The sequence below is a fragment of the Cotesia glomerata genome, unplaced genomic scaffold (assembly GCF_020080835.1).
Source record: "Cotesia glomerata isolate CgM1 unplaced genomic scaffold, MPM_Cglom_v2.3 scaffold_26, whole genome shotgun sequence".
Classification (NCBI taxonomy): Eukaryota; Metazoa; Arthropoda; class Insecta; order Hymenoptera; family Braconidae; genus Cotesia; species Cotesia glomerata.
The window spans coordinates 1-24,328 of record NW_025403107.1 but is presented as its reverse complement, the minus strand read 5'-3'; the positions used below and the strand labels follow the sequence as shown (position 1 = coordinate 24,328).

The following is a 24,328-nucleotide window of genomic DNA, read 5'->3' as shown; positions in this document are numbered from 1 at the left end:
CCACCTGCAGCTTTTAAATTGTTCAACCCTCTTTTGGTAATAGCAATGACTTTGATTTTCTCTTTACTCATTCATCTAGCTATTTTATATATTATTCTTTCAGCTCCGGGTGTTATTCACTAGGTGTTACCTGTAACAATAATATTTGTCAGCTTCACATCAACAGAACTGTTGTTGTACTAAAAAATAATAATTATCTGTCCATACATAATAATAATCTACGGAGGATGAAAGCTTGTTGACGTATTTGTTTGGGGATCAATGAGGGAGCCGGAAGGACTCGTGGTCCACGAGGAATAGAGTCAAGTGTGTAAGGACGAGAGGACGTTGCCACAAAAAGGGGAGATAAAATTTCTTCTGAAGAAATAACCTCGCATGCGCGGGCGTCGGTTGTCATGGCGACAGGATGCAAGAGAACCAGCCGCGCGTGAATACGTATTGATTACTACTTTGATACTCACTTGCTCTTCTGCTGTAATATCATCTGTTGTCTCTACTATTATGTTTTGCCAAGGTATTTGATCTCGTCCTGTATGTATTGGTATGTATTATATAACTGTATGTATATCGTATAATCTAATGTATTTATATATGTATTATAGGTTATGTATAGAGCGGAGTATGTTCCATGGATGCTGGGGTCGCATCATCTATATTTGATATGTTAGGATATATAAGAATATTCCCATGGGTACTAGTCAACACTTGACAGGTTCCACGCGGTGACAGATGCACACGCGTGTTCAATGAAAAATTAACGGTTACTTGGTTAACTTGGAAAACGCAATATCAGCTTCCTGTTGGGAATGCATAATTAATGATTGCTATCAATTTCAATAAAAATATTATTGTCACAGCTTTTTTGCTTTGCTTTATTTCACAGTTATTATCAAGAGGAAGCTATGCTATTGCTGAATGCTGAATGTATGTCGTATGTGGATATGTATGTATACTAATCTCCAGGCGAGACTAATCGGTTATATTTCATAACTTTCGATTGCTTTTCAGCGGAAGTTTCAAATTAATTTTTGGTGTACAAACTTATTGTTGGAACTCTTGTTAATTAAACGTTACAAGGACGTAAGTTTCTCCGTTTTAATCTTTATCTTTTGGGCTGGTCTATTGTAATATTTTGTTAATTTAGGAATGTCCTTGGAGAGTCACTTAAAGTGATGACAAACGAATCAGAAGCTGGTTCTAGGGGGCCAAAATTTCATTCCACGGATACACTCTATTCCCTGTTACACACTACGGGAAAAGTTTTTAAGGGGCTTGGTATAGTTGGTTGGAGAGGCCCGTTGACAAAAGCACCAAGGTGCAATTACAATTACAAAGAGAGAATACGCCGTAACGAAGAGATTTGCTATATGCGTGACACTCTCCTTTTCACTTGAGCAAATTTCTGTCACACTTTGTGAGCGACGTATACTTTTTCGCGGGACTCTTAACTTTTTATATTTATAAAATAAAAAATTACTATCATTGTTTTCATAACGTTTAATTACTCGTTTTTATAAAATTAAATTCAAATTTAGTTAAATGACGATATAAATTCGATTAATTAAATAATGATTCAAATGAGATAATTGTTAAGAGATATACGAAACAAAAAGCTCTAACGAATTAAATAACTAACGAGCATGCAACCCTGAAGGGCAAAGTGGGTCTCTATGTGATTGCTCGCGTGTGACTACCATATAAATAGTGAAACTCGGGAAATTAGAGAGTCATTCACTCTCAATTTTTTCAACCAACAACATTATAAGAAATTGTTTATCATTTTTTTTTTAGTTTCTTATCAACAGTTGTGTTTTAATTTTGAGTTTTTATTTTTCCAAATGACTTGAGTCTTGATTTATAAAAAATAAAAGTTTTTAATAAAAATGATTCGCTTAATGAGCTTTTTCATTTTTTTAACACTCGTAATTTACGAGTCTGGTTCAGTTGCAGTGTTATCGGAAAAAAATACACTGGAGCCGATTAAACCATCGCCAGTTGATGAGACTTCAAACGATGAATCTCCGGAAAAGTTTGTTTTACCTCTAGCGGAAGGATCCAGTGATAGCAAAGTAAACAAACGTGATAAAGCTTCAAAAGATGATAAATTTATAGATGATGATAGAAAGGATAAGAGGAATCATGGAAGATTTAGTGAGAGAGAAAAGTCCCCTCTGTAAATACAAATATTAATCATTTTTTCATTATTTATTTTTATGGAAACTTTATTATAATTTTTTTTTAAGCCTCAATTGTTGTGGGAGCAGAATCGAGACTCTTGGGCGACCTGAGTCGACGTTACAACCTACAACTAGAGCGTCAGATATTAATCGCTATCCAGATCGATATGGAAATCGACCGGATGATAGATACAATAACTGGCAGTCTGTCAGACCGAGTAGTTCTACCAACAGTGGAGTTTATGGAAACTCTGGTAATCAACCCGACAGGTCAGTTACTTTATTATTTATTACAAAATTATGACACTGAAGTTGACAGACATTAGAAATTTTTTATAATTTTATAGCAATTAAATTATTATGAAAAAAATTTTACATGTAAGGTAAAAGATCCAGTTATTGACACTTGCCATTTTATTTTAATTAAAAAAATAAAATGTTTTCAAAAAACCAATTATCTTAAAATTTGTAATTAAAAAATTATATTTATTTATTTATTAGAGTCGATTTGTTTTTTTAATTAAAATAAAATTGCAAGTGTCAATAACTGGGTCTTTTATCTTAAAAATAAAAAAAAATAATTAGTATAAATTTCTAAAAGCATTTTTTTTTATTGTTATTGATTTGTTATAAGAATTAAAAAAATTGACAGTGGTCAGATAATTTCAGTATCATTACAAAATTATTTTTAATTTTTCAAAAAAAAAAAAATTATTTTTTATTAGAAGGTTTGGATACCGTCCATCATATCATGATTCCGAGTACGGAAGACCCGGAAATAAACCCAGTTATAATTACGGTTACGGTTACGGAGGATACGGCGACAGTGGTTCTTTCGCAAGTCAAGGATTCGACTTAAGTCATCGCCCAGGTGGAATTTTCTTTACAGGTAGCAACAGACATCCAGGTTATGGAATCCATGGAGTTTTAGAAGGACAAGATGAATTTCCTGCTGAAGGGAGTGCAATGAAACCCAATATTCAAACTCAAAAGGTAATTAATTACTCGAATAATAGTTCATCGGAACAATTTGATAATACTGATAAAATTTTAGGCTGTAGCTTTGAAAGCGTTGGCAGGAGTTGCGTTAATTGGCGCGGCAGCAGCACTGGCTGCCAATCCAGCTCTCATTCCTGTTGGAGTTCTCGCTGCGGGACGAAAACGGCGCTCCATTGAACCTGACCAATCGTTCAATCTTTTACAATTCCCAGAGCAATTTATTCGTGACCATATACCCGGAGTGTATGAAGACGACGAAGCAGCTAACAGATTCTGGGAGTCACCGCAGTGTGTTGCTCGACTTACCTGCGAAGTTCAGAATGAATATCTAAAGGCGATTTCGAAGAATCCGAATCTACGCAAGGATGTTCAACATCGGCTAAAAGAATTGTCAGTATACTTTAAAGTGAAGTATTTAAACTTTAATGTAATTTTTGGTATTAATTATTTTAATTATTATTCCAGAATTGACAGTCAGATTCTCAGTGTCGATTACGTTAACCAAAGTATGAAGATGCTGACCAAAATAGCACGCAACGCAACTCCCACAAACGGAAAATGTGAGATATTTGCTTGTAATTTCTTTACATAAAATACCTTATTAAATAACATTGAATTTATTATAAAGTAGTAGTTAGAAATTTTTATAAATACATATTTAATAAAATAAAATAATGAAATAAATACGAGTTTAAAACTCATTATTTATTTTTGTTTTATTTATCATTTCAATTTCATTGTTAATTTATTAATCTGCCAATTAAATACTTTGTTCTCGGCCAAAAATTGGAAGTTAGTGACGGACAATAAAAATTTTTCATGGATTATCATTATTCAATAAGTTTAACTATTAAATTGTTAATCGTAGTAATTATATAATGAATTTTAATGAATACAAATTTTCATATTAAAAAGGCTATGTAAGTTTCTTTGCTTTCTGATAAAGTGTATCCACAACTTTTCCCATGCTATGTATCGTATCAAGAGCTATTTCGTAAGTTTTATCACGTGGTGCGTCTTCAAATACAATTAACACTCCTTCACCTTGATCCAATACTCCAAGCAATTTCTTATCCAGAATCATTTGAGACAGTTTCTTTTCTACTTGAGCAATTGGCAATGTTATACATGACGCTATGTGAGCAACCTACGTATAAATGATTTGCATTAGTCATTTATTTATTTTATAAATATAAAGTATGGCAATGCTTATGTTTATAATAATAATAATAATAATAATTTCCATTTTATTTCAAAGATCGGTGATTTCATTAATTGAAGAGTTCAGTAATTCAAAGCCAACTTTCCCGATCCAAATTGACGGTAGACTAAATTTTAATTTTTACTTATTATCTATTTTCACGACATTATTGTCGGTATGAGCACTCATACCATCCTCGGGTGAATATATTTAACAATTAAAAATCTTTATTTAATTAAGATTAAGCAAAGATGTAATATTTTTTACTCAGTGAAACTTTTTTTTCCGGCCACCGAAAAAATAATTCGAAAATGCTCAGACCAGGAATCGAACCTGGATCTTTTGTGTGTCGCGCCAACTGCTCTACCTTTAAGCTATCCGAGACAATATCCGAATTATTTTTTCGGTGGCCGAAAAAAAAAAAAAAGTTTCACTGAGTAAAAAATATTACATCTTTGCTTAATCTTAATTAAATAAAGATTTTTAATTGTTAGATATATTCACCCGAGGATGGTATGAGTGCTCATACCGACAATAATGTCGTGAAAATAGATAATAAGTAAAAATTAAAATTTAGTCTATCGTCAATTTGGATCGGGAAAGTTGGCTTTGAATTACTGAACTCTTCAATTATTATTAATAATAATAATAATAATAATAATAATAATAATAATAATAATAATAATATAACAAATATTATTTACCTGAACACGCGAATAGGGCTCAACTAATCGGCAAAGATTTTGTTCAAGCATAGTATCATAAAGAGAACCAAGATGAGCACGAACAATGGGATCATCCTCCAACTCTTGGCGATATTCTTTTACAGCTTTTTGAAAATCGGCAAGTGAACGCTTGTGACTGGCTTCAGCTACAGCTTTCATAGCATCTAAATCGCGGCCAGCATATTTAACAGCTAACTTTCCTGACATTATAGCTTGGACATCGTCAGGTGTACGTAGCATTATTTTTGACAGCAACATGTACTTTAAAGTTGTAAGGGCTTTGGGACTGTCAACGCTGTCATACCTACAAAAATCAAAGGTATTATTAATTCTATTTTGATGTTTTTTCATTTATTAAATTAGAACTAAAAAATATTATTGAAAAATTGCATTCATAGATTTTAAAGTTTTTTACAAATAAAATTTTTTTTTCATTTTTTAGTAACAATTTTTTCAATGAAAAAAAAGTTATAAAAATTTTTTTGTTGGCTAACTTAATTTTCATTAAGTCTCATTCAATAATCTTTAATAATAATAATTTTATCTATAAAAATAAACATATATCTTTAATATAATGTGGTGACAATTAAAAATCAATATAAATACAATTATAAGTAACTATTGACTATCGGATAATAAATTTTAAGATTGCAAGTATATTTTAATCTTATGTTTATCATTATTAAAATTAAATAAAATTACCCTTCAAATGCCTCATAGAAATAAGAATAGGCAGTCTTGAAATCTCGTTCATCGGCAGCATGTAAAATTCCAGATTGTAAATCTAGAGCAGCTTGCATTTTAGGTGGACAATAAATAGCATTCGCAGTAGTTCTTGCACTGGTCAGAGCTGCTCTAGCTTTAGCTAAATTACTCAGAGCATGGTAGGTTTTACTCTCAAGCAACTGTACTTCAACCAGCAATTGCTTGTCATCGAGTTTCTTCAGCTCCTTTAACAAAGCTGAACTCAGTTGTAATGCCTCGGTGTACATCCCCGTGTCGAAATAAAGAGCTATCAACCTCGCCTCCAGAGACTGTCGGAGGAACGTTCTCTTCTCTGTTTTTGCCCACTCTATACATTCTTTGCAAAGTTGTACCTAAAAAAATAAAACAAAGGCATCAGCGATGACAACATAACACACCGTCAGGTTAGGTTTTACACTAAACTGCTTCGTCATTCAATACAAAAATAAAGCTACCAATAAACATGACTCACCTCGATTCCTATACCAGCCTCCAAGTCTAAGAAAAAGTCAACCAAGGATCTCACCAGTTTAGCAGCTTTGGCCTTGCTGATAAAACTGAGAAAAGGTCTTGTTGCTCTTATGAGCTCAGCGAGATCCCTAGCATTACCCTCTTTTTTGTAAAGCTCACCAAGCTGCAGGATGCCCTGCTCTTTGATGCGGATGCTCTCTTCGTCATCTTCGGCCACTCCAACATTAGGATTGGATACAATCTCGTTGAGCAAGGATATTCCTTCGCTGCGATTTGTCAAACAGGCGGCTTGAGCACGCTCAAACAACATTGCACCGGCCATTTCAACTTTTTCAGACCTAACGGATGTTATTTATAAATCTCAAATTTATATTTTATTTTTTTTTTATCTTACTGCTATCGTCAGTTGTGTTTTTATAATAAATTAGTAGTCAAATGATAAACACATAAATGCGTGTAAATAAATTCACTCACTCAGTTATTGTTTTTGTTAATAAACTATCAGACTTTAAGTGCTCACTGTTAACTGCTTACTTTTTATAGCCGTTGGTGCGAGTGCGAGAAAGATCTGGTAAATCTCGTGTCATGCTGCTACTGAAGTCAATTGACTGTCTCTCTGTCTCTTTTGAAGCTAGTGACCCTCTGATGGTAAACTAAAAGGTCAAATAACGTTCACTTGAGCCTTAAGCGCCCTCTTATTTCGAAAATCGAAACTCGTCATATTTTAATTTTGGAGCAAAATATTTTTTTTTATTTTTATTCTGGGCGAGTGTTTAGCTTTCAGTGTTTAAAAATGGCTGTACCGTCTGCTTCGTTGTCAACGCGAAATAAAAAACATTTTCTCGGTGTACCAGCACCATTAGGATATGTCGCTGGTGTTGGGAGAGGGTAATGATTTTTATTGTTTATTAAAAACTATTTTGTTTACTCAGAATTTATAATTTATTTAAAAAATGACAAACGTTTAATTTTAACCTTTTACGTTTTTGTTTTCAGAGCTACTGGATTTACTACACGATCGGATATTGGACCTGCTCGTGATGCCAATGATGTTTCGTGAGTTTTAATTATTATTATAATTATTAATTATTGAATCTAGATATTTTTAATTGATTCTTATACTTATAATATTATTGAATTTTTAGAGATGATCGACACGCTCCTCCAACAAAACGAGCTAAAAAGAAAGAAGAAGAGGAAGAGGATGAAGAGGATCTCAATGATTCAAATTATGACGAGTTTTCTGGATATGGTGGATCACTTTTCAGTAAAGTAAGTAATCACTCTTTATTTATGTCTGGCAAACTACTGATCAAAGTATCTTTTAATATCATTTTATAATCATAGTTTCAAAGCAGATAAGAATCTACCTATGAAGATCTTTAAAAGGGAATGTATTATTTATTGATTCAACTGTAGGTACATTTAAATTAATATCTTGAATTATTTATCAAAAATAATTGCATATTAGACAAATAAAAATAAATGAGATGACTCAATACGCTATGATAGAATTATTGAATAATTGTCTTGAATTTCTGGTTAAAATTTTTTTAAAGAAATAAAATAATAGATATTTTTATATCATGTATTGGGAGAAAACATATATTTCTTTTAAAGAAAATAATTATTTCCCAATTTTTTTAGCTTAAAAAAATTTTTAATAATTTCTCATTGATAATAATTACATTATTATTATATTACAGGATCCATATGACAAAGATGACGAAGAAGCTGATGCTATATATGAAGCTATCGACAAGCGAATGGACGAGAAACGTAAAGAATATCGTGAAAAACGACTGAGAGAAGAGTTGGAACGTTACCGTCAAGAACGTCCTAAAATCCAGCAGCAGTTTTCAGATTTAAAACGAGAATTGATAAATGTCTCTGAGGATGAATGGAAAAATGTACCAGAAGTTGGAGATGCAAGAAATAGGAAACAGAGGAATCCAAGAGCTGAAAAGTTCACACCTTTGCCAGATTCGGTATTGGCGCGAAATTTAGGTGGAGAGTCTGCGACTAGTATTGATCCATCAAGTGGTCTGGCTTCGATGATGCCGGGTGTGGCGACGCCAGGGATGTTGACACCTACCGGAGATCTAGATCTTCGAAAAATTGGTCAAGCGAGAAATACATTGATGAATGTTAAATTGAATCAAGTGTCAGATTCCGTGGAAGGACAAACAGTGGTAGATCCAAAGGGATATTTAACAGATTTACAGAGCATGATTCCTAGTTATGGTGGAGATATAAATGATATCAAGAAAGCTAGACTTCTTCTTAAATCTATTCGTGAAACAAATCCTAATCATCCACCCGCTTGGATCGCGTCAGCTCGTCTCGAAGAAGTTACAGGTAAAGTTCAAGCAGCTCGTAATTTAATAATGAAAGGCTGTGAAATAAATCCAACATCCGAAGACTTGTGGCTGGAAGCAGCTCGTCTTCAACCACCAGACACAGCCAAAGCTGTAATAGCGCAGTCGGTTAGACATATTCCCACGTCTGTAAGAATTTGGATTAAAGCTGCGGATCTTGAAACAGAAACCAAGGCCAAGAGAAAAGTTTACAGAAAAGCTTTAGAAAATATACCTAATTCTGTGAGACTTTGGAAGGCTGCGGTGGAACTTGAAGAACCTGAAGATGCACGTATTTTACTGAGTCGAGCTGTCGAATGTTGTCCGACTAGCGTAGATCTTTGGCTGGCTCTGGCACGTCTTGAGACTTACGAAAATGCCCGTAAAGTACTAAACAAAGCTAGAGAAAATATTCCAACTGATAGACAGATTTGGACGACAGCCGCTAAACTAGAAGAAGCCAATGGCCACATTCAAATGGTTGACAAAATTATTCAACGTGCTATCGAGTCACTGAGAGCTAATGGCGTGGAAATAAATCGCGATCACTGGTTCAAAGAAGCTATAGAAGCCGAAAAATCTGGAGCAATACACTGCTGTCAGGTTATTATTCAGTATGTAATTGATTGCAACGTCGAAGAGGAAGATAGAAAGCATACTTGGATGGAGGATGCTGAGATGTGTGCTCAACAGGGTGCATTGGCGTGTGCAAGAGCTGTTTATTCTCACGCAATTAGTCACTTCAAGTCTAAGAAATCTATTTGGCTGAGAGCTGCTCACTTTGAAAGAAATTACGGTACAAGAGAGACACTGGAAGATTTATTGCAACGAGCGGTTAAACATTGTCCGCAAAATGAAATGCTGTGGCTGATGGGTGCTAAGTCAAAATGGATGGCCAACGATGTGGCATCCGCCAGAGAGATTCTGTCTTTAGCTTTCCAGGCCAATCCTAATTCCGAGCAAATTTGGTTGGCTGCTGTTAAGCTTGAATCAGAAAACGCTGAATACGAGAGAGCGCGACATATTCTTGGAAAAGCTCGTGCTCAATGTTCTACTCGTAAGGTTGTTATGAAGAGCGCCAAGTTAGAATGGTGTCTTAATAATTTGGATAAAGCGCTTCAGCTTTTAAACGAAGGTCTAAAAGAATTTGATGATTTCCCCAAATTATGGTTGATGAAAGGACAAATTGAAGAGCAGCTTGGTCAGTTGGACAAAGCTCTGGAAACTTACAATCTTGCTATCAAAAAATGTCCTCAGTCAGTTCCACTTTGGAGACTATTGGCTGACTTGGAGCGTCGCAAGAATCATATCACCAAGGCGAGATCTGTTTTGGAGAAGGCACGTTTGAAGAATCCAAAGAATCCTGAGTTATGGTTAGAGGCTGTTAGAAATGAAATGAAGTCAGGTGGTATCAGAGATATGGCTTACACTTTAATGGCTAAAGCTTTACAAGAATGTCCTAATTCTGGATTATTATGGGCAGAAGCAATCTTTATGGAACCAAGACCTCAAAGGAAGACCAAGAGTGTGGATGCTTTGAAGAAATGTGAACATGATCCTCATGTTCTTCTTGCAGTTTCAAAGTAAGTTTTATATTTTATTTCATTCTATTACCAGACATATTGATAATTTTTAAATAAATATTTTAACAGTTTTATATCAACTTTTTTAAGCATCTATAAGATAGAGTTTATAATCAAGATAGTTTAAAATTTAATTCTTAATTTAAAATGTAGTTTTTCTTGAATTTAAATTTCATTAATTTATTTATTTATTGTTACAGACTCTTCTGGTGTGAACATAAACTGACTAAATGTCGCGAGTGGTTCAATAGGACAGTAAAAATTGAACCGAAGTTAGGAGATGCATGGGCATATTTTTACAAATTTGAAATGGCAAATGGAACACCCGAGCAGCTAGAAGATGTGAAGAAACGAGCTATTGCTGCAGAACCAAGTCACGGAGAAAATTGGTGTAAAGTCTCGAAAGATATAAAAAATTGGTGTCTGAGTATTGAGCAAATTTTAGTAATTGTCGCTAAAGATTTACCAACGCCTATCTAATTAACTTAAAATTTATTTTATAATGATGATAAATAATAAATATTAATAATAATAAACTGTACATTCTGTTAAAATCAATGTGAAATTTTAAGTTTAGCTGTAAGTTTAAAAGTAATTCATAATTCAAGAAGGGTGTGTTTGGGTAGTTTTAATGTAAATAGTTATTTTCATGAAACGCAAAAGTTGTGAAAGCGATGGCTGGGTCTCGTTTCGTACACGGAAAAAATGAAACACGACTGGTTAAAGTGCTACACAAGAATGAGCGAAAATATATAAAAAAAAGTTCTTAGCACATTACTAGATCATGTGATAATAAGAATGAGTCGTCTTTACATATGACTGAGTATCTTTCAACACAGTAACCATTCCTATGTTGCACATTACACTGAAAACACGAGTGATTCTCATGTTCACAGTCGCTGTTAGCTTTTAGGACAATAGAGATTCCCGTGAGCAGAAGAACTCTTACTATAAAATAAGTATGAGTACTGCGCAAGCGTACGAATGAGTCACCTGACAAACGTTTCTCATTCTCGTGCAGCACAGTAATCATTCCTGTGCTAAATGAGAACTGTCCCTGTGGATCACATTGTAATAGTAGTAAAAAAACGAAACTTATTTCATTTGTAAATATTTGTAATATTAACTCATATTTTTATCATTATATTTATTATGATTTACAAATAGAAATCATAATATAATATAATTAATTTATTTTTTTAAATAATAATAATTCTTTAATTTCTTAAAAATATATTACGATATAATACGCGGTTGTATGTTACTGAATTGTCATCAGTGACTCAAAAAAAAAAAACAAAATTAATAAAATTTCTTTCGAATTCTGCATATGATCGATTAAATAGACCAGAAAAAAAAGTGTATGAACTTATGTCAATTTTTAAACTGACATTTCAAAAATAGAAATTTCACAGTTATATTATTTACATTTTTAGCAATCGAAAATAACTCCAATTTTTGTGGCAAAAAAGCTTAAATATTTATCAACGTTCTTAAATTTTATATATATATATATATATATATATATATATATATATATATATATATATATATATATATATATATATAAATAAATACATCAGTTATTGATTTTATAATGACGTTAAATTATAATGTAATTAACGGACTCGAACTATAGTAAAATAATAAAATAAAAATATCGGTGATATGCGAATTTCCTGTTGGGCATTAATCACTCCATAAACGGTTTTTATATTCTTCGCATATATTAAAAAATATAAGTTAAAAAATTACAATATTAAAAAAAAATTCTCATATATTTATGTATCCATTCGATGGAACAATCTTTACACTACTAACAATTGATCTGGTAATCTTTTCAAAATGATGGGCTAAGGTTAAAGTCCCAATTATTGACAGGGGTCTAAATATTGACACCCTAAATTATTTTTAAATAATATATTTAATCATCTGTAATAAGAATAACTGTCATATAAATTTTTATTAAATTCTAATTAATTAAAAAATTTAAAAAAATAACTGTCAGTTCAAAATATTAAACATTAATTATTAAAAAAAAAAAATAAAGTTACCACCAGTTCATCAAACCAGCTTACGGACGTTTATTTTCTTAACAACTTTGATTAGAAAAGCATTTTTAATAATGGGTCTCAATAACTAGTTGATAATTTTTGATTTGATTCTCATATTGACAGCCATTCAACAGCGCATCACGCCTTTTTTTGACTTTAATCTAAAAAATAAACTGTAAGAGTTTGAACTCTTCTGATTAAATAAATTACTTTTAAATAAATTTTTATATTTTTAAAAGTAATTAATAATTTATGGAAATTATTATTAATAAACTTTAATAAAATTGATTACTTAATAATAAGTTTGGATAAATAAGAATAAGCAGATGATTCTAGGAATTCTTAGTATAGAGGTGTCAATAATTGGGGTGAAAGTATGTCAATAATTAGATCAATCAGTTTTTTAACCTGCCAATAATTGGTGTATCCGGATAATCTATTTAATTATTTAAAATTAATTAGTAAATATCAGTGATTATAATTTTAAAAAAAGAAATTGATTAATAAAACATTACTTGAGACATTATCACAAACAAAATTCAACGATATTGATATTTGATTGCCTAAAAAAAATGATATCATAACTTTGTTTCTAATAGTCTCAATAATTGGGACTTTTATCTTATATATTTTCAAGTAAATTAATTCGAATATGTCTTCATTATAATTAAATTAACATACAATTAGTCGTGGATCATTTTGATTTAAGTTATACAATTTAAAAATTTTATTCAATATCGTTTGAAATTTACATTATCGCGTGCATAAACTTGTGGATCGATAATAAAGTTTTTTCCTTATCATTGGAGCAAATTTTCGGATAGTGTCCAATCGGGATCCCTGATAGCCACAGTTTCAGACCAACCAAGTTGGTGTCAGATAGTTACCACCAACTTAGCGACAACTTGCGGTCAACTTCCGAATTTGTAACTGTTGGCGCCAAGTTGGCTACAAGTTTCTGAGAAAAAAGAGACCAATCTACTGCCGCAATATGTCGCCAAATTTTTTGAGAAACTTATCGTCAACTTGGTGTGAAAAAGTTTCAGAGCAACTTTTGCCGACAACTTGGTGAACAAGTTGACACCAACCGAGTTACTTTCCAAGAGTTGCCGCCAAGTTGGTGACAAGTTGCGGCAGTAGATTGACAGAAAGTTGCGGCCAACTTGGCTATCAGGGGAGTTGTAATTTCGGATTATTACGAAGAGGATATAAAAATTTTCGGTTGCTGACGATGTGGATTCTGTCTTTTCGAATAAATACTATTCTAGCAAATTCTGTTTATGAAAATTGTCTATACGACTTTCGGATAATGTCCTGTCGAGATTTGTTTTGTCAGATCATGTCAAGAAGGATTAAAAAATTTTCTATAGATGGCGATGCGGATTCTGTTATTTCTGTGAAATGACCATTCGGAAAACATTCGTTTATACGAAACGAGACCCAGCCGAAGCGATGACCGAGCGAGATAGCGAATAGGGGGAACTGGGAGAGTGAGTTTGATTTTGATTTGATGCTGCGCCAGTAGTATATATGTGTGATATAGTAATTATGTGTGTTAAAAACGATACAATCAAATATGTTTGATTAATATTTGTTATTAATTTATTAACCCAGTGCGTTTTAAATTAAGTAATTAATATAATTCTTAATAAAAAATAAATATGACTGCTCGTTGAAGTATTAGCACTGTTATGCAGTAGACAATAGTGCTTAACCTCAAAATAGCCTTAATAATGCTATTTACTGCTTGAGTAACCAATAAATTAAGTAAGTATAAATATTAAATAATACTTTATTAACTTGACAATAAATTAATAAATTATCATTAATTATTTAGAATACAAAAATGACGTCGAGTTTAGTCCAACAATTTGTCCAGCGCTTAAAGTCGCGTCACGAAGATGTGCGTAATAAAGCGGCTCGGGATTTGTGTCATTATGTCAAAACAGAGTTACGAGAATCATCACAGGAAGAAATTACAGCATTTATGGATGAATTTAATCATCATATTATCGAGATGGTCAACGGATCAGATATGAATGAAAAAAAGGGAGGAATACTGGCAATTGTTTGCTTAATTGGCGCTGACGTAGGAAACATCAATACCCGGACCATAAGATTTGCTAATTACTTAAGAAGTTTACTCCCTTCAACTGATGTAGGTGTCATGGAACTTACAGCGAAGACTGTGGGAAAATTAGCACTAGTTTCCGGTACCTATACCGCCGAGTATGTCGAATTTGAAGTGAAACGAGCGTTCGAGTGGCTGGGTGGTGATCGGAACGAGGGTAAAAGACACGCCGCTGTTCTGGTACTTCGAGAACTAGCTGTATCGATGCCCACGTATTTTTTTCAACAGGTAACGCAATTCTTTGACTTGATATTCAATGCGGTGAGAGACCCAAAAGCCGTAATTCGTGAGGGAGCAGTCGAAGCGTTACGCGCTGCTTTGGTAGTGACTGCTCAACGCGAGACAACAAAACAAATGCTCAAATCCCAGTGGTACAAGCAGTGTTACGATGAAGTAGTCGCCGGCTTCGAGGAGGTTTATAGTAAAGAGCGAGGATATAATCGGGACGATCGTATTCATGGTTCGCTATTGGTTCTTAATGAACTGTTTCGTTGCAGTAATATTCAGTGGGAAAGAGATTACGAATCCCTGATGGAGCGATTAAATTGCTCGACTCAGCAAGCCGATAACGATATTCTAGCTCTGATGCCACGATTAAAAACAATCATTGTTTCCAAGTGGTCGGGCTGTCCATCCGGGGATAATTTTCATCATACACAGCAGTCACTTCATCTACTGCATGAATCAGCAGCTTGTCGACAGCTTATGCAAGAGCGACTCGATGATTTTTATAATGACGTGATGAACCAACGACATTCAAAAAATCCCCATATTCAACATTCACTGATGACTTGCTTACCACGACTTGTGGCTTTTAATACCGAAAAATTCAACAAAGAATACCGTCGGGAAACTATGAATTATTTATTAATGACACTGAGAGGCAGAGAGAAAGATCGATACGCAGCGTTCATGACAATCGGACTAATTGCAGTAGCTATTGGAGACTCAATTAAACCATATTTATCAAAAATAATGGAAGTTATTAAAATGAGTCTACCGTCTAAAGAAACACCTAGTAAAAAAAGAAGCGCCCCCTTGGAGCCAGCTGTATTTATCTGCATCACACTGTTAGGTTTTGCTGTGAAATCAGCAATCAGTGCTGATATAAGGGACCTTTTGGACTCGATGTTGGCTACTGGACTGAGTCCAATCCTGACTACATCACTACGCGAACTAGCTCAAAATGTTCCATCTTTAAAACCAGACATTTCACAAGGATTATTGCGAATGCTGTCACAGGTGCTGATGCACAAGCCGCTTCGGCATCCAGGAGCGCCTTGGACAGCAACCAGTCCTATAATCACGACTCCCAATGAACCAACCGACGTTCCATCAACTGTTCTAGCTCTCCGTACTCTTGGAACTTTTAACTTCGATGGTAATCCTCTGTTACAATTTGTTCGCAGATGTGCGGATCATTTTCTTACCTCAGACCAGTCGGAAGTAAGATTAGAAGCTGTGAGAACTTGCTCGAGACTTCTCAGGCTTGCTTTAAACCAACCTGGGCCCACGGTGACTAAGACAGTCCACACTATTATTGAAAAACTTGTAATCGTAGGTATCACCGATATGGAATCAGATGTCAGGATTTCTGTTTTTACATCCTTAGATTCTTCATTCGATATCTACTTGGCTCAATCTGAGAACTTATCTTCTCTATTTATAGCGATGAACGACGAAGTATTTGAAATCCGGGAGATTGTCATTAGAACCACCGGACGTTTGAGTATAATAAACCCTGCACACATCATGCCCTCGCTTCGAAAATGTCTGATTCAGTTTTTGACCGAGTTGGAGCACTCAGGAATGGGTCGGAACAAAGAGCAAGCTACCAGAATGCTTGACCATCTAGTCGTTGGTGCGCCAAGATTAATACGTCCCTACATGGAACCTATTCTGAAGGTCCTTGTGCCTAAATTAAAAGAACCAGAAGCAAATCCCGGTGTAGTGTTGGCTATTCTCCGAGCAGTCGGTGATTTAGCAGAAGTCAATGGTGCGGAAATGCAGCAGTGGATGCCAGAGTTGCTTTCAATCCTTCTTGAGATGCTAGTCGACGCGAGTTCACCAGAAAAACGTGGAGTTGCTCTCTGGGTCCTAGGACAGCTTGTCGGCAGTACTGGACACGTTGTCAAGCCTTATATGCAGTACCCGACACTTTTGGAAGTTTTAATTAATTTCTTAAAGACGGAGCAACAGCCGATCATTCGCAGAGAAACAATCCGTGTACTAGGATTACTCGGAGCTTTGGATCCTTACAAACATAAAATGAGTCTCGGACAAATTGACAGTCAATTGGACACATTGACATCGATAATGGACTCGAAAAGCGACCTGGAGAACAACCAAGATTTAACTACCAGTGAAATGTTAGTAAATATGTCTTCGTCAAGTTTAGAAGAATTTTATCCAGCGATAGCTATCGCAACACTCATGAGAATAATCCGTGATCCAACCTTAGCTCAACATCACACGATGGTCGTTCAAGCAGTGACTTTTATTTTTAAAAGTCTTGGTATAAAATGTGTTCCTTACATTTCTCAAGTAGTACCGAGCTTCTTGAACGTCGTTCGAACGGCAGATGTTAATTTCCGTGAGTATTTGTTCCAGCAGCTTTCAGTTCTTATCGCTATCGTTAAGCAGCACATAAGAAATTACCTCGACGATACATTCAATTTGATTGAAGAATTCTGGACGATCAACAGCCCGCTGCAAAGTACTTTAATTAATTTAGTACAAAATATTGCCATAGCTCTAGGTGCTGAGTTCAAAGTCTACCTGCCTCATCTGATGCCACAGATATTGAAAGTTCTCTATTCTGACAGCAGCAAAGACCGTACTGTTACTGTGAAATTACTCGAAGCGCTTCAAACATTCGGTAACAATTTGGACAACTATATTCATATGGTTCTACCGCCCATAGTAAATTTGTTTCACGCTTCGGATTGTCCGATAGTCGTAAACAGAGTCGCTCTGGAGACTGTTGATCAGCTGGCAGACACTCTAGACTTTTCAGAATACGTTTCAAGGATTGTTCGTGCGGCTGTGCGAACTATTGATCTGTGTCCGGAATTGAGAAACACCACAATGGATATGCTTTGTTCTTTAGTGATGCAACTCGGGAAGAAATATCAGTACTTTATTCCTCTAGTACAGTCATACATGACTAAACATAAGATAAGTAATTCCCAGTATGATGTTTTAGTAGATAAAATACTTACTGAAACTTCAGTACCCGACGGAGATGACTATTTATTAATGAGACATCGTCATCCGCGAAACAGAAACCGAGATCTCTCACTTGCGTCTTCTGACATCACGACAATTAAATATTTACATGTTTCTGCGTCTAATTTACAAAAAGCTTGGACTGCGTCTCGCCGAGTATCTAAAGACGATTGGTTGGAGTGGCTGAAGAGTTTATCAATAGGTCTTTTGAAAGAATCACCATCTCCTGCTTTGAGATCATGCTGGGCATTGGCTCAAACTTACTCGCAACTACCACGAGACTTATTCAACGCTGCTTTTGTCTCCTGTTGGACGGAATTAAACGAAACTTATCGTGCGGAACTGATCCAGACACTCCAGCAGGCGTTGATGGTACCAGACATTCCAGAGATAACTCAGACGATTTTAAACCTCGCTGAGTTTATGGATCACTGCGACAAAGGCCCTCTGCCTATTGACTACAAAATTTTAGGAGAACGTGCGATGAACTGTCGAGCATATGCTAAAGCTCTTCATTACAAAGAAGATGAGTTTCATAAAAGCAGAAACGGTGCTGTATTTGAGTCACTGATATCTATTAATAATAAATTGCAGCAAAAAGAAGCCGCTGAAGGTCTCTTGGAGTATGTAATGAATCAAAATAACCAGCAGGATTTGAAAGTCCAGGTACGCTGGTACGAGAAGCTTCACAACTGGGACAAAGCTCTGGATCTTTACAGCGAGCGATTGGAAACTGATCCATCCGACGTTGAGTTGACTTTAGGAAAAATGCGATGTTTGGAAGCTCTGGGTGAGTGGGGACAACTCCACGAAGTCGCGACACGCGAGTGGTCAAATCAAATCGATGATGCAAAACAACGAATGGCGCGAATGGCTGCAGCAGCTGCCTGGGGCCTAGGTCAGTGGGAGTCCATGGAAAAATATGTAGCCCTGGTGCCTAAAGACACCCAAGATGGCGCGTTTTATCGAGCTGTTTTGGCGATTCACAACGAACAGTATAACGTAGCTCACCAGCTGATCGACAACGCTCGTGATCTTCTAGACACTGAACTAACTGCGATGGCTGGTGAAAGTTATCAACGAGCTTACAACGCGATGGTTGAGGTGCAAAAGCTAGCAGAGCTTGAAGAAGTTATTCAATTCAAACTAGTGCCCGAAAGAAGAGCCACTATTAAGTCCATGTGGTGGGAGAGGCTTCAAGGTGGGCAAAGAATAGTTGAAGACTGGCAGAAGATCATTCAAGTCCACACCCTGGTAGTGTCACCTCAAGACGATATGTACACGTGGTTAAAATACGCTAGTCTCTGTAGGAAAAGTGGGAACCTAAAACTTGATCACAAGACTCTAGTGATGTTACTAGGCTCTGATCCTTCTAAGGCTCCAAAAGATCCGCTTCCTACAATGCATCCTCAAGTAACTTTCGCTTATTGCAAGCACCTGTGGGTCGCAAATGACCGCGAAGATGCTTACAACCAGCTGCTTCACTTTGTCATGAATTCCATAAAATCTTTGAGCAGTTCTCCCAGCAAACTTGACGAAGAACAGCTGCATCAGCACGAAGCTCACAGGCGACTTCTTGCCCGATGCTACCTGAAGTTAGGAGAATGGCTCGAAGCCCTGCAGGGCATCAACGAACACTCGATACCCGCTGTATTGTCTTACTACGCAGCTGCGACTGAATATGACTCTTCTTGGTACAAAGCTTGGCACGCGTTTGCCTACACCAACTTCGAGTCGGTACTTTTTTACAAGCATCAACAAGAAGAAACTGTTCCAGAAGTCAATGGAGTACGTAATCAGTCGATACCAAGCTCTCAATACATTTCACACTTCACTGTGCCAGCTGTTGAAGGTTTCTTTAAATCTATTAATTTATCTCACGGTAATTCTCTCCAAGATACGCTGAGATTGTTGACCCTTTGGTTTGACTACGGACAGTGGCCTGAAGTTTACGACGCCATTATCGAGGGAATAAGAATGATTGAGATAAATACTTGGCTGCAAGTTATTCCTCAGCTTATTGCAAGAATCGACACGCCCCGAGCACTAGTCAGCCGGTGTATTCATCACCTTCTTATTGATATCGGTAAGTCTCATCCTCAAGCACTAGTTTATCCTCTAACAGTAGCTTCCAAAAGTGCAAGTCTTGCGCGAAAAACTGCGGCGAATAAAATTCTGAAGAACATGTGCGAGCACAGTCCGACTTTGGTATCCCAGGCGATTATGATAAGTGACGAGCTCATCAGGGTTGCGATTATCTGGCATGAGCTCTGGCACGAAGGTCTCGAGGAAGCCAGTAGACTTTATTTTGGAGAGAAAAATGTTGTTGGTATGTTTGAGACTCTAGAGCCGCTCCACACGATGCTTGAAAGAGGAGCACAGACTCTGAAAGAAACATCCTTCATCCAGGCTTACGGGCGTGATTTAATGGAAGCTCAAGAATGGTGTCACCGTTACAAAGTATCCAACAATGTCAGAGACTTGAATCAAGCTTGGGATTTGTATTACCACGTGTTTAGAAGAATTTCACGGCAATTACCCCAGCTTACCAGTTTAGAGTTGCAGTATGTCAGTCCCAAGCTACTTCTCTGCAGAGATCTCGAGCTAGCCGTTCCAGGAAGCTACGTTCCAGGGCAATCGATTGTCAGGATAGCCAGCATCCATAGCTCGATGCAAGTTATCACTAGCAAACAGCGTCCTCGCAAGCTTTGCATCAAGGGATGCAACGGTAAAGATTACATGTTTCTTTTAAAAGGGCACGAAGATCTGAGACAAGATGAACGGGTTATGCAGCTCTTCGGACTCGTCAACACTCTCTTGCTTCACGATCCAGATACTTTCAGGCGAAATTTAACAATCCAGAGATACGCTGTCATACCGCTGTCGACTAACAGCGGTCTCATTGGCTGGGTTCCACACTGCGACACGTTGCATACCCTGATCCGCGATTACCGAGACAAGAAGAAAATTCTTCTTAATATCGAGCATAGGATTATGTTGAGAATGGCCCCTGATTATGATCATTTGATGCTGATGCAGAAGGTCGAAGTTTTTGAACACGCGCTGGAACACACCCATGGCGATGACCTAGCAAGGTTGCTGTGGTTGAAGTCGCCATCAAGTGAAACTTGGTTTGACCGGCGTACTAATTACACGCGTAGTCTTGCGGTGATGTCAATGGTCGGCTACATTTTAGGCCTGGGAGACCGGCATCCGTCGAACTTGATGCTGGATCGTTTGAGCGGAAAAATTCTCCACATTGATTTTGGGGATTGCTTTGAAGTTGCGATGACTAGGGAAAAATTCCCAGAGAAAATTCCATTCAGGCTAACGAGGATGCTGATTAACGCGATGGAAGTCACTGGAATTGAAGGGACTTATAGAAAAACATGTGAATCGGTAATGTCTGTCTTACATCGCAATAAAGACAGTTTGATGGCTGTTCTTGAAGCATTTGTGTACGACCCGCTGCTTAATTGGAGGCTGATTGATAATAATACAACTAAGAGCAAGCGATCAGACGCACAAAGTATGAATACCAGCAGCAGTCAAGAGCATGGAGATATTATCGACTCGTTGATCTCTACTTTGCCGAAAAAAGGAGCTTTAAGTGCTGAAAGTACTAATGCTGATGTTAATCAACCTGAGGCGCTGAATAAGAAAGCCCTGGCTATCACCAACAGGGTGAGAGACAAGTTGACTGGGCGCGATTTCTCCCACGAAGAAACTCTCAATGTCAAGCGGCAAGTCCAGCTGCTTATTCAGCAGGCGACTAATAATGAAAATTTATGCCAGTGTTATATTGGATGGTAAGTTTCGTTTTTATTAATATTTTATTTTGATAATTAAAGACAAATTAATCTAGTTTATTTTTTTTTTTTTTTATATAGTTTAATTAAGTTTATTTTTTTTTCTATACTGAATTTTGTAAGTAAGAATATGAATTAATTTATGTTAAAAAAATTTTTAACTATGCGATTAATATCTTGAACTACTTATGTCTTTAATTATTCAATAATTCGTTTAGTAATAAGATGATTATTGTTATTAAATATTCATTAACGTTTCAGGTGTCCATTCTGGTAAGCTGATAATAACGATGTTTAATTATTATCAAGGATATTTGATGCTTGGGTCAAAATGAAATTAAGATTATTTTTAGACGGTCTTCTTATAAGAGACGTAAGTGAAAAAAAAATCATGTATTCAAAAATAGTAACTACGTTGTCTTTTTTATAATTGGTTCTTAATTTGATTTAAAATTGAAGAACGCCGTCTAAAAAAGCACTTGAATAAAATAAAGAGCCCAATATTTGATTTTATGAATATTGATTTTGGAATTCTTTTGGCTATTATAATTATTAATTTATAGAGAAAAATTTTTACTATCTGACTGTTTAAAGTATTAACTTTTAAATAGTAAATTTTACGATAATTGTAATTATAACAGCTAAAAAAGTACCAAAGTTAGTGTAATAAAAATCAAACTGGGTGGATTATGGGATACATTTATTAATGCACCGCAGAGATCATTGCTTCAACAAGTTTATAAAATTACCTCAACGATGTAAATATAAATTTTTTTAAAAGCGTAAGCCTTCTGTATATAAATATATTTGTAATAACATAAGAACATTTAACATTGTAAATTAGTATATCGACAACAAATAAAATAGTTATTATATTACAATTATTTAAAATAAAAAGTAAAATTCGTTTTTCTAAAGCGAATAAGCTTTCAATAAAACAAAATGCTTAAATATTTATTTTTATAATTTTAGTTATCATTTTATATGATATTTTGTTTAACTGTTAATAAAATATAAGAAATAAGATTAATATTAATTGATAGATTCGTTTAAACGAAAAGCCAGAGGTAATAAATCATTTACTGACGTCTGTACAATTTTGGTCATTGTCGGGTCTGTCAAATAAATTGACATATCTCCAAATTCAGCAAGTGTTTGCCGGCAAACTCCACAGGGCGAAGTAATTAAATTATTAACCATGTCAGCGGCAACAGCGATTGCTTGAAATTTAAGCTTCCCATCGGAGATCGCTTTGGAGATGGCCGTTCGCTCAGCACAAATGGTAGCTGCAAATGATGAATTTTCTATATTACATCCGCGGATTATTGTTCCGTCGTTGCACCTTAAGGCTGCGCCAACTTTGAAATTACTGTAAGGTGTATAAGCCATTTTTCGGGCTTCAATACTCTCTCGAATTAATTCTTGGGCTTCTTTACCTGTAATGATAACATTAAATATCATTAAATTGTTATGGAGTAAGTGACAATTAGTGACTCAGTAATAAAAAACTAAATTACTGGTTAATATTAGTTAACAAATGGTGCGTCAAATTATATTAATCATACTTATTTAAGTGTATTTAAGTACACTTATGAAAATCATTTATCATAATTTATTTTTTATTATAATTAAAATTTACTTACCCAAACTTTCAATTTCAATGAATTTTCCAGCCGTCATATTATGAGAGTAAGTATTGATTTTGTTCTTTTAATGAAAGATATTATTATTTTACTTGAATATTTATTATTTTCTTGCAGTGACACATGGAATTACCTAGCAGTATGTTGGAGAGGAAAGCCAGGCTTAGCTGATGAAATTGATAGTGAAGATATCGTTTTACACGCGGTGAGAGTGAATGCAGCACTGCAATGAAGTGGAAACGTCGAGAGATGATGTGTTAGATATGTTATATGGCTACAAAAGTGTTTATGAACGTAGTGGGAAAACTGCGCAGGTGTGGAGAGGATAAATTCTTCAAGCAAAGACTTTTTAATGCCACATCGACTGTATCATTATTTTTTTAATGAGTTTTTAATGGTACCAAAATTTGGATTATGATTTTATAACTTGACAGAAATTTTGACTTGGATACAGTAATGTCAAAAAGTTTTTAAGAATTTGAAAAGAATTTTTTTAAGAATATTTTAACTCATTTATCAAGTATTTTGATTCTTATGAATATTTATTATTTTAAATTATACGAATTTTAATTTTTGTTTGTAAATAACAATTTAAAAGTAATTAATATATTATTAAATTATCTATACGTAATAAATTAAAAAAAGCGTTACTATAATTATTTAAATATTCTATATATGAAATTTTTTCGTTTATTTTTTTTATAATAATTTTTTCAACAAAGAAAATTATAAAAATTTTCAGATATCGGATAATTTAATCTTCATTTAATTAGTTACTATTGTATCACATTAAAATTAGCATACACTTGACAATTTTTTTATTTTTATTGAAAAAATAAACCAAGTCAAAAAAATTATTTTTGAAAACTTGTATTTATTCTAAAGATGGAATTTCTGTATTAAATTTTTCTTGCAATAAATAATCTGTCGAAAAAATTCTAGAAGTTATCAAATATCTCAATTTCAGCATTATAGATAGATAAATATATTTACAATAAAATAGTTATAGACCCAGTCTACAAATAATAATTTGTTTATAGAAATAAGAGAACTTCAGGTTGAAGAAATAGATTTTTATTTATAAAAATATTTTTGACATTATGGAAATTATGGAAATTATTAATGACTCAATGCAAATAAAATCAAGTAATTTTTTAACCAAAATTAAAAAAGTTTATTTTTTTTTTAATTTGTAAAAATGTTTTC

General features: G+C 34.8%; 5 protein-coding genes across 13 annotated transcripts; 3 read left to right on the top strand and 2 right to left on the bottom strand.

Moving 5' to 3' along the window:
• Positions 1-259: 259 nt before the first annotated feature.
• Positions 260-3,840, top strand: LOC123274208. 5 transcript variants are annotated; one of them, XM_044741753.1, is made up of 7 exons: positions 841-924; positions 1,009-1,080; positions 1,145-2,173; positions 2,244-2,447; positions 2,903-3,170; positions 3,232-3,566; positions 3,642-3,839. In XM_044741753.1, exons 3-7 carry the CDS (start codon positions 1,884-1,886, stop codon positions 3,766-3,768), a joined length of 1,224 nt encoding a protein of 407 aa, XP_044597688.1. In that variant the 5' UTR covers positions 841-924; positions 1,009-1,080; positions 1,145-1,883; the 3' UTR covers positions 3,769-3,839. The 5 variants fall into 5 exon arrangements, with proteins under 5 accessions (XP_044597686.1, XP_044597685.1, XP_044597689.1 ...); XM_044741752.1 differs by having other exon boundaries at positions 851-943; XM_044741751.1 differs by lacking the exons at positions 841-924; positions 1,009-1,080 and adding an exon at positions 260-514 and having other exon boundaries at positions 1,945-2,173; positions 2,906-3,170; positions 3,642-3,840.
• Positions 3,841-4,031: 191 nt separating this feature from the next.
• Positions 4,032-6,918, bottom strand: LOC123274210 (26S proteasome non-ATPase regulatory subunit 11). Of its 2 annotated transcripts, none has more exons than XM_044741755.1 (5): positions 6,792-6,918; positions 6,319-6,655; positions 5,805-6,199; positions 5,082-5,406; positions 4,032-4,323 (listed from the first exon to the last, which is right to left on the bottom strand). In XM_044741755.1, exons 2-5 carry the CDS (start codon positions 6,637-6,639, stop codon positions 4,093-4,095), a joined length of 1,272 nt encoding a protein of 423 aa, XP_044597690.1. In that variant the 5' UTR covers positions 6,640-6,655; positions 6,792-6,918; the 3' UTR covers positions 4,032-4,092. The 2 variants fall into 2 exon arrangements, with proteins under 2 accessions (XP_044597690.1, XP_044597691.1); XM_044741756.1 differs by having other exon boundaries at positions 6,712-6,889.
• Positions 6,919-7,045: 127 nt separating this feature from the next.
• Positions 7,046-14,078, top strand: LOC123274206 (pre-mRNA-processing factor 6). 3 transcript variants are annotated; one of them, XM_044741741.1, is made up of 6 exons: positions 7,046-7,205; positions 7,314-7,373; positions 7,463-7,589; positions 8,024-10,257; positions 10,458-11,363; positions 13,682-14,078. In XM_044741741.1, the coding sequence occupies exons 1-5, from the start codon at positions 7,111-7,113 to the stop codon at positions 10,735-10,737; spliced, it is 2,796 nt and encodes a 931-aa protein (XP_044597676.1). In that variant the 5' UTR covers positions 7,046-7,110; the 3' UTR covers positions 10,738-11,363; positions 13,682-14,078. The 3 variants fall into 3 exon arrangements, with proteins under 3 accessions (XP_044597676.1, XP_044597677.1, XP_044597678.1); XM_044741742.1 differs by lacking the exons at positions 7,046-7,205; positions 7,314-7,373 and adding an exon at positions 7,665-7,732 and having other exon boundaries at positions 7,485-7,589; XM_044741743.1 differs by lacking the exons at positions 7,046-7,205; positions 7,314-7,373 and adding an exon at positions 7,665-7,736 and having other exon boundaries at positions 7,485-7,589.
• Positions 13,959-21,975, top strand: LOC123274205 (serine/threonine-protein kinase mTOR). Of its 2 annotated transcripts, XR_006511466.1 has the most exons (4): positions 13,959-14,078; positions 14,149-21,479; positions 21,741-21,815; positions 21,875-21,975. XR_006511466.1 is itself a non-coding variant. In XM_044741740.1 (3 exons), the coding sequence occupies exons 2-3, from the start codon at positions 14,158-14,160 to the stop codon at positions 21,754-21,756; spliced, it is 7,338 nt and encodes a 2,445-aa protein (XP_044597675.1). In that variant the 5' UTR covers positions 13,959-14,078; positions 14,149-14,157; the 3' UTR covers positions 21,757-21,818. The 2 variants fall into 2 exon arrangements, 1 of the variants encoding a protein (XP_044597675.1); XM_044741740.1 differs by lacking the exon at positions 21,875-21,975 and having other exon boundaries at positions 21,741-21,818.
• A 187-nt stretch (positions 21,976-22,162) lies between these two features.
• On the bottom strand, positions 22,163-23,421 carry LOC123274212 (cytidine deaminase-like). The gene is made up of 2 exons (XM_044741759.1): positions 23,123-23,421; positions 22,163-22,915 (listed from the first exon to the last, which is right to left on the bottom strand). Exons 1-2 carry the CDS (start codon positions 23,157-23,159, stop codon positions 22,512-22,514), a joined length of 441 nt encoding a protein of 146 aa, XP_044597694.1. The 5' UTR covers positions 23,160-23,421; the 3' UTR covers positions 22,163-22,511.
• Positions 23,422-24,328: the final 907 nt, after the last annotated feature.